Here is a 7447-nt window from a genome sequence, read left to right on the forward strand (position 1 = left end):
CAGCTGCCCGTCTCCTTCCACGGGGACTGTCCAGGTTCGCTGTCCGTGGTGCTGAAACCCCCCAAACAACTGTCCATGGTGCTGAAATACTCAAACCAACAACCACCGCTTCATGCTTTTTCTGTCCTTAAATGGCTTTAGACAGTGTGCAGACAGGTGTGATCTTTATATATGTGTATATATATATACCTATATGTATGTATCTATCTATCTATCTATCTATCTATCTATCTATCTATCTATCTATCTATCTATCTATCTATCTATCTATCTATATCTTTCTGTCTGTCTGTCTGTCTGTCTGTCTGTCTGTGTTGACTGTTGGTGTTAGTACTGCAGTGTTTTACCCTCACATGGGTGGGGGTTAACTTTCACTTGCAATATACCGCTGTACCAAAGGCTCGAGTGAGAACTCTGTAAAACGTTGCAGAAACATCGCGGGTGTGTTGAACGCAGCCTGCACAGTAACACCAACTACAGTTACTTTCATTTTTTCATCCTCCTCTCCTCTCGCGATAGAGCGGCGGAGTGCTTTGACGGGCAGTCGAGGTTGCAGCAGGCAGAGGGAGACGGTGGAAGGTAAAGCAGGGAGGCAGCATCATGGCGGACAGAGACAGTGGCAGTGACCACGGTGGGCCCACCGCAGGCCCCGGCTCGTTGCCCCCGGGCGCGACAGGCGCCATGTCCCGGCTGCAGCACGACACCGAGGAGCTAGCCTCCAAGCGCGTCGACATCCAGAACAAGCGCTTCTACCTTGACGTGAAGCAGAATGTGAAAGGCCGCTTCCTAAAGATAGCCGAGGTCGGGGCTGGGGGAAACAAGAGCCGCCTCACTCTCTCCATGTCGGTTGCCGTGGAGTTCCGCGATTATCTCGGGGACTTTATCGAACATTATGCTCAGCTGGGCCCGTCCAACCCGGACATTGTGCAGGATGAGCCCCGGCGGGCGCTCAAGAGCGAATTCCTGGTCCGGGAGAATCGGAAATATTACATGGATCTGAAAGAGAACCAGAGGGGGCGGTTCCTGAGGATCCGACAGACCGTTAATCGGGGGCCCGGATTGGGAAGCGCGCAAGGCCAGACCATCGCTCTGCCGGCTCAGGGTCTCATCGAGTTCCGCGACGCTTTGGCTAAACTAATCGACGACTATGGCGTGGACGAGGAGCCGGCGGAGCTGCCGGAGGGCACCTCGCTCACGGTCGACAACAAGCGCTTCTTCTTTGACGTAGGCTCCAATAAGTACGGGGTCTTCATGCGGGTCAGCGAGGTGAAGCCCACGTACCGGAACTCCATCACGGTTCCGAGCAAAGTGTGGTCCAAATTCGGCAACACCTTCAGTAAATACGCGGATGAGATGAGGAAGATCCAGGAGAGGAGTAGAGAGAAGCGGGCCTCCGAACTGCTGCCAGAGGGCCCGCACGGTGGAGACGACGGCGACGACGACTGACGTGGATTTTGGGAGAGCAGAGATGAAACGACTGACTTTTAACTGTAAAATAGAAAGAGAATTTCCAAGGGAATCACCCCACACACACAACCTCCACAGACATAGCAGCACCTCTGCTGTTTCCTCGCTCATTTAACTGGATGACACCCCACTTACCACCCATGTAACAGTAAGCCGCTGCTATCAAGGATTGAACTGTAAGATATGAACTGTTTCCTACTTGATTTAAATGACAATGAACAGAGTGTTTATATCTCTATCAACGACAGATTTTGCACACATCAAAGCTATTTCGAAAAAAAATGTTTCAATGTTTTCAAACTGGTAATATGCTAAAATTTAATCAAAAATGAAACCAGAGGTCTATTATTGTAATGACAGTAGAACGAATATTTGACATCAGCACAAAGAGAATATATTATGGACTTTATGAAACCAAAATCAGATATCAGATGTATAGTTTATTATAAAGGTACGCAGAATAAATATGAAAGCGCTCTCAAAGTGTATGAATTGCAGAAGGCACTACAGGCCTGTAAACACCTGTCAGCATGCGTGTAGGCTCATATTTTGATAAGACGTTTGGCGAAGTAGGCTGTAGTCTTTAATTTGACCTAAAACGTAGTAGGCTAATTAAAGCATTTCTATCATGCCATTATGGAAAGGTTGAGACTCGAAATCAAATAGCCTATTTTGCGCGCCTAAATCAAATGGGATACACCTTATCTCTGAGCTACTATATTGAATATCAACCCTCTTGCACCATGTCCATGTAAACTTAAAGAAAAAAAAAAAGTGCTAACTTAGATGTACTAATTATGATTTTGTGAATCAGCTGTAAAAAAAAAAATCCTTATTAAGATACCCACGTTTTCTGTGGGTTAAGTTGTTTCTTTCTTACTTTGTTGTTTTTCCTCTGGGGGTTGGGGGATGCAAAAGGGTAAGGTCCACTTGTGGGATCGCAAGTCGCGGAAACAAAAAAAGAGACGCGTCAGCGTAGCGCGGCGAGGCAACGCATCCTCTCTGACGTCATTACGACCCGTGCCTTATACACTCCACTCGTTTACGTGTTCTCACGTGGATGGTCTGTGACCTCGACTGCTGTACGTCTTCATTTACGAGTGCTGTTATGTAGGCAGAAATATATTCTCACCATCGCTGCAGGATTTACACCCCTGCAGTGCATGGTGTATGGGTGGCAACACCAAAAGTAAGGTGAAGGCTGCTGGGAGCTTGGAGGCCAACAGTGGTAGAGGGTGGAAACAAAGCTCCAAGCTGGAGCAGGCCCCGCAGAGAGATGAGGTGCTGGTGTTGGTACACTTTGGAAAAGGGTGGAGGCCTCACTGTGTTATGGCACCCTGGAGCCCAGAATCCCTAGCAGCACACCTGGCTGGGTGGCCTCTCACTGAGCCGAGATAAGTCTCACTAGAACAGGAAGCAACCTTGGATGTTACCGCCTATGGCAGCACTGGTTGTCAGCGTGGAGATTCAGCTGGAGATGTTACGGGTGGCTTTGCACAGCATATGCACCATGATGTTTAAAAAAACAGCAAGAACAAAAAAATTAAATCAGGAGCGGCTGGATGAGGTTTTGTCAGAGCTGAGATGGATGCTGTCAAAGAGCCAGGCAGTCAGCTAGCCAGGCAGGCCAGCCGGCCGGTCCCATACAGTCAGTCTGAGTGCAGTCCAGTGGATGTAGAGGCCTAGCAGTGTAGGGCCCAGGCAGTATCTATCTCTTTATGGTGCTACAGCCCCTTGATCTCTCCTTAGGGGTATCACCGTTCAGAATATGTCACTCTTGCATTACTGTTATTCTTATACTCGTTTTTTTCGTCAAAGTTCTTTTCTCCACATTATGTTGTCCAAAACGTGTCAGATTTCTCCCTCCCAGGCAGAGAGGAATCCACTGACTAGTGTAGGACATTTCATCTTAGTGTGCAATATTGTGTACGTGCCAATCGTGGCATTGTATCATGTGTATAGACTATTAAAAGACGAAAAAATGTATAGGCTATGTGATCAGTAGATATTTGAAAGCATGACAATGAGGTTGATGCATCTTCATTATATTTCCGAAATGTGAAGTCTTTCTTCTCAAGCACCTGCTCAAAGTGAAATAAGAGTCAGACTAGTAGTGAGGTATCTTTCCTGTCACGTTCTGTAAACCAGTAGGCTGCCTTGTCTGTCTCTAAGTGCGCATAGACTAGCTTGGGTGTTTTACGTCCCCCTACAGAGTCACTCCAGAGAAAACCGTCTCCCTCCTTCCCCTGTTGAGGCCTCTTGTTGCTCTCTGAGAGGCCTCTGAAGTATTTTGAATGGTGTCTAGAACTGCACAAGGCCTCCTCTCATTAAAAGCAAGGAAACTGTGAGTTTGGAGCCTGAGTGCGACCCCTCTCTTACCTCGGACTGCCGATTGCAGGACAGGTGAACTTCAGTTTGACTTTGACTTGTCTTTGATTTCACTTGAGCTAGTGATTAGCTGCAGCAGACCCAAAGGACAGAGGAGTCTGTTGCTGTTTTTAAAACTAGGATTACAGTCCCTCTCTGATGCGGGCAGACTATGATCTCAGGTCCGCTTGTCAGGATTCACTGCGTAACAGAAAGGCCCTGTTTCATTGTCCATGCAGCAAAACTGTTATGTTACATTCAGACACGCAATGCAGTCCATTCCCTCTTTTTGACCTGATCGACCTCTAGGCTTACATTGAAGTGCTAGTTAACAGTCAACATGTTTTAAGTGGTTATTCCACCTATCAGCTTTATTTAAAGCAGGTTGGCCTACAATGGCTTATATGACTGAACCAAGTCACACGCCCTGTTAGAGTTGCGTGCCACCTAGCTGACATGGAGGGGAAACACAGACTGCATGGACTACAGCTTTAGACGCCTCAGCTGGAAAAAGGCTATTTATGTTGTAGCCTGGTTCTCTCCGACATGTTGGATATCTGAGGCTAGACTGAAGCAGATATACTCAAAGCACACCTGGTCAAAGAAAGTAACAGACATCTTACTGAATCCTTCCCTAAAATGTTCTGTGTTTGATCTGTGCTTGATCTGTGCTTGATCTGTGCTTGACTGGTCATGCCTGTGGCATTAGAGTGAAGAAAAATGTTCCAGAAAATCCCATCTGTTCTTCGCAAGACTTGTTTTGGCCCAGGTTTGTCTCTGAGTGTTGGTGAAAGGCCTGATGAAGCCTGGCACTGCACTGTAAGGGCTTACAGCAGCATTCTACCATGACCTACTGACCCGGCCAACAGTCAGACCCAGTTAGGACTGCTCTCAGTTCTGGAGAGGAACAGGAAATCTCTTTCTCCTCTTTCACAGAAGATTATATTTCCTCACTTTACCCTGTGAATGTTAAAAAGCCCATTTCCATTAAACTCACGTACAAGCCACCTATGACTATGTGCCTGGCCAAGCACATCTGAGGTCATTCTGAGTTCGTCTTGAGTTCAGCACGAGTGTGGAAACTGTTGTGAGCATTCTACCTTTAGCTTAAATCCATGTCAGCCTCTAGGAGGGTCATGCTATATGACTACCAGAATTATAACACTTCCTGTCTCTTTCTCTCACCCTAATGGCCAAATATAAGGAGAGCCTCAGCCTGCTCATAGAGTTCACTTTGTGAATACCTCACTCTGTGACACGCACACTTTTTAAAAAAAGAGTAAAAGCTGTGTTGTATGGTTATAGACTAGTCGCCAGGTGCTACTGGATCAGTCGTGTTTTAGTGTAGAATGATTCTGTTATGAAACATGACTCATCCATTTTGGGTGGAGGAGGGCACTTGTGATTCTGCCGAAAAACAATGTGATCAAATCTGATTTCTGAGTTTATGAGAGCTCACCCGGTGTCACAGCAAAACCTGCAGTGACCTTGCAGCCATGTTGTGCTCACATTGTCATCCATTTCTGGGACTCAAATGCAAAATGGTAGGCAGATGTTTTTCATCTTGTTTCCCATGTGAAGCGTCAGTAGTCCAGCTGTGTACTGTCCTCAGTGGCTCTGGCTAAGTTCAGCGTATAGGGGTGATGATGCACTGAAGCTGTAAGCATTGACAAGAATGTTGTCATTTATTATACATTGGTTGCCATTGTAGCAGTCCTTAATCGTGGTGTTGCCCTGCCTTTTGTCTGTTTTTGCTGCAGTGTTCATTTTGTCAAGTTTATTTAAAGAGGTTATTTTTGTTGCTCAAGGTGACCAGACCATTCCTTGCATGTTTCAATAAATGGAAACAGATAACAAATTAAATGGCAGACATAATTCAGTGCAATAGCAACAGTAGCCACTTGTTGCATGTACTCAGAGTCAGGTTGCTATGGTGGCTCCCAGCTGCAGGTGCTTCGTCTGCTTGTTCCTCCTTTCTTTAAGAGGGAGGTTATCCATGTTTATGACTGCATTCAAACAGCCACATGTTCACAACTTATAACAGCAAACTTCCACAAAAATAAAATGTGGGTGGTGACCACCCACCTCTACCAAACAAGTACGGACTGAAAACAGACAAAACTTCCATTTAGGGGTCCCAGACAACCAAATCTTCTCTGTTTCTGGTTTTAGTGTTGTAGTCTTTCATTGGCCATTCAGAGACCCTTGTTAATCACACAGCCAATCGCAGCCTCTGGTAAAAGCTAAGCACTATATGACTCATCACAAACCACTGACAGAGAAGCTAATTCAGCATGTCTTGTGTTTGCACACGCACCAACTAGAAGGGTCCATCATGTTTGCAGACTGTATAGGCTACTGTTGTGTATAGTTATAAAGACTTTCTTTCTGATGATTTGAAGATGTTGGGAAATGGATCCTGGATTTCAAGGGGTGGGGTCAATGCACAATGAACATATCCCATGTCACAGTTTGGTCTAAATCCCTTTACCATCCCCATATGAGATAATATGTTGTATCTTTCAAAAATATTTTATCTGTGGCGTGTGTGTGTGTGCGTGTGTGTGTATATATATAAATATATATATGGTTTGTTATATATGATGCTCCTCCTTTCAGAAAAATATAACATGTAAACAGGAAAAAACATATTGCTGTTTTTTTTCCTTTGTATTTTATACTTACAGAAAGCATTGAATAAAATGAATACTTGCACTTTAGATATATTAAGAAAATAAAAATCTGCATATTATTTTTGATAGGGATCTCACATTCAAAGAGTATAAATTACAGGCTTTGTGACTATTGCTGGACAGAGATGTATTGAGTTCTACTTATTGAAGTATATTTTGTCTGTGTGTCAGAAGGTTTACTAAAGTAAATTGCATGATAAAGTAGTGCTACACCGATATTGTTCTTTTTTTAGTTGGTAAAAATGTCTGAAAACTGTGATAACAACCCTCCTATATCATGTTTAACCTCTCCTCACCCCTTCTAGAATATTTCTTACTGAAATATGGCCTTTCCTGACTACATGATGATGATGGTGCTTACTTTGGCTTTGACATCAAGCTCATCCTATACATCTCAACGTCTTCATAACTCGCGTCCTCACACTTCATTACTTTCTGTTATGTACTCTCGCTACCTTATTAAATTTTCTGTTGATGGCAAAAAAGGTGTGCTGTTTTGTACATTGCTCTTTGTTTTAATGTTGGGGAGCCTTGTCTGAATAAATGACTAATCGCGCAATAAAGTCATTCCACATGTGCCCGTCTCTGCACAACTGTCTCAACACTGTACAGGCATACAGGTACACAGATAGGAGGGCTGGGCTCAAAAGGTAAAACATTAAAATGTCTTACATACTGTCACAACAGCCATTTCTACTTAACGTAAATTGAAGCTGTTCTGATACACAGAACAAGTATAGTGATTATTATGTATTAAGGCAATATATATATGACTGGAATTAGATTTAACTAAATTTTTCATGACTGCTAACTGGCCACAGTCATTTAAAGTTTTACAATACGTGATTCACATTCAGCTGTGTATGGAAAGCTTCTTCACACAGACATAACAGGAGGGTAACTACAGACAATGGATACAA

At 44.3% G+C, this 7447-nt stretch overlaps 1 protein-coding gene across 1 annotated transcript; it reads left to right on the plus strand.

The window, feature by feature from the left end:
- Positions 1-511: 511 nt before the first annotated feature.
- Positions 512-7012, plus strand: purab (purine-rich element binding protein Ab). Its single transcript, XM_035161528.2, has one exon. It carries the CDS (start codon positions 601-603, stop codon positions 1444-1446), a length of 846 nt encoding a protein of 281 aa, XP_035017419.1. The 5' UTR covers positions 512-600; the 3' UTR covers positions 1447-7012.
- The last annotated feature ends 435 nt before the right edge of the window (positions 7013-7447 follow it).

This window comes from Hippoglossus stenolepis, chromosome 7, assembly GCF_022539355.2.
Source record: "Hippoglossus stenolepis isolate QCI-W04-F060 chromosome 7, HSTE1.2, whole genome shotgun sequence".
Classification (NCBI taxonomy): domain Eukaryota; kingdom Metazoa; phylum Chordata; class Actinopteri; order Pleuronectiformes; family Pleuronectidae; genus Hippoglossus; species Hippoglossus stenolepis.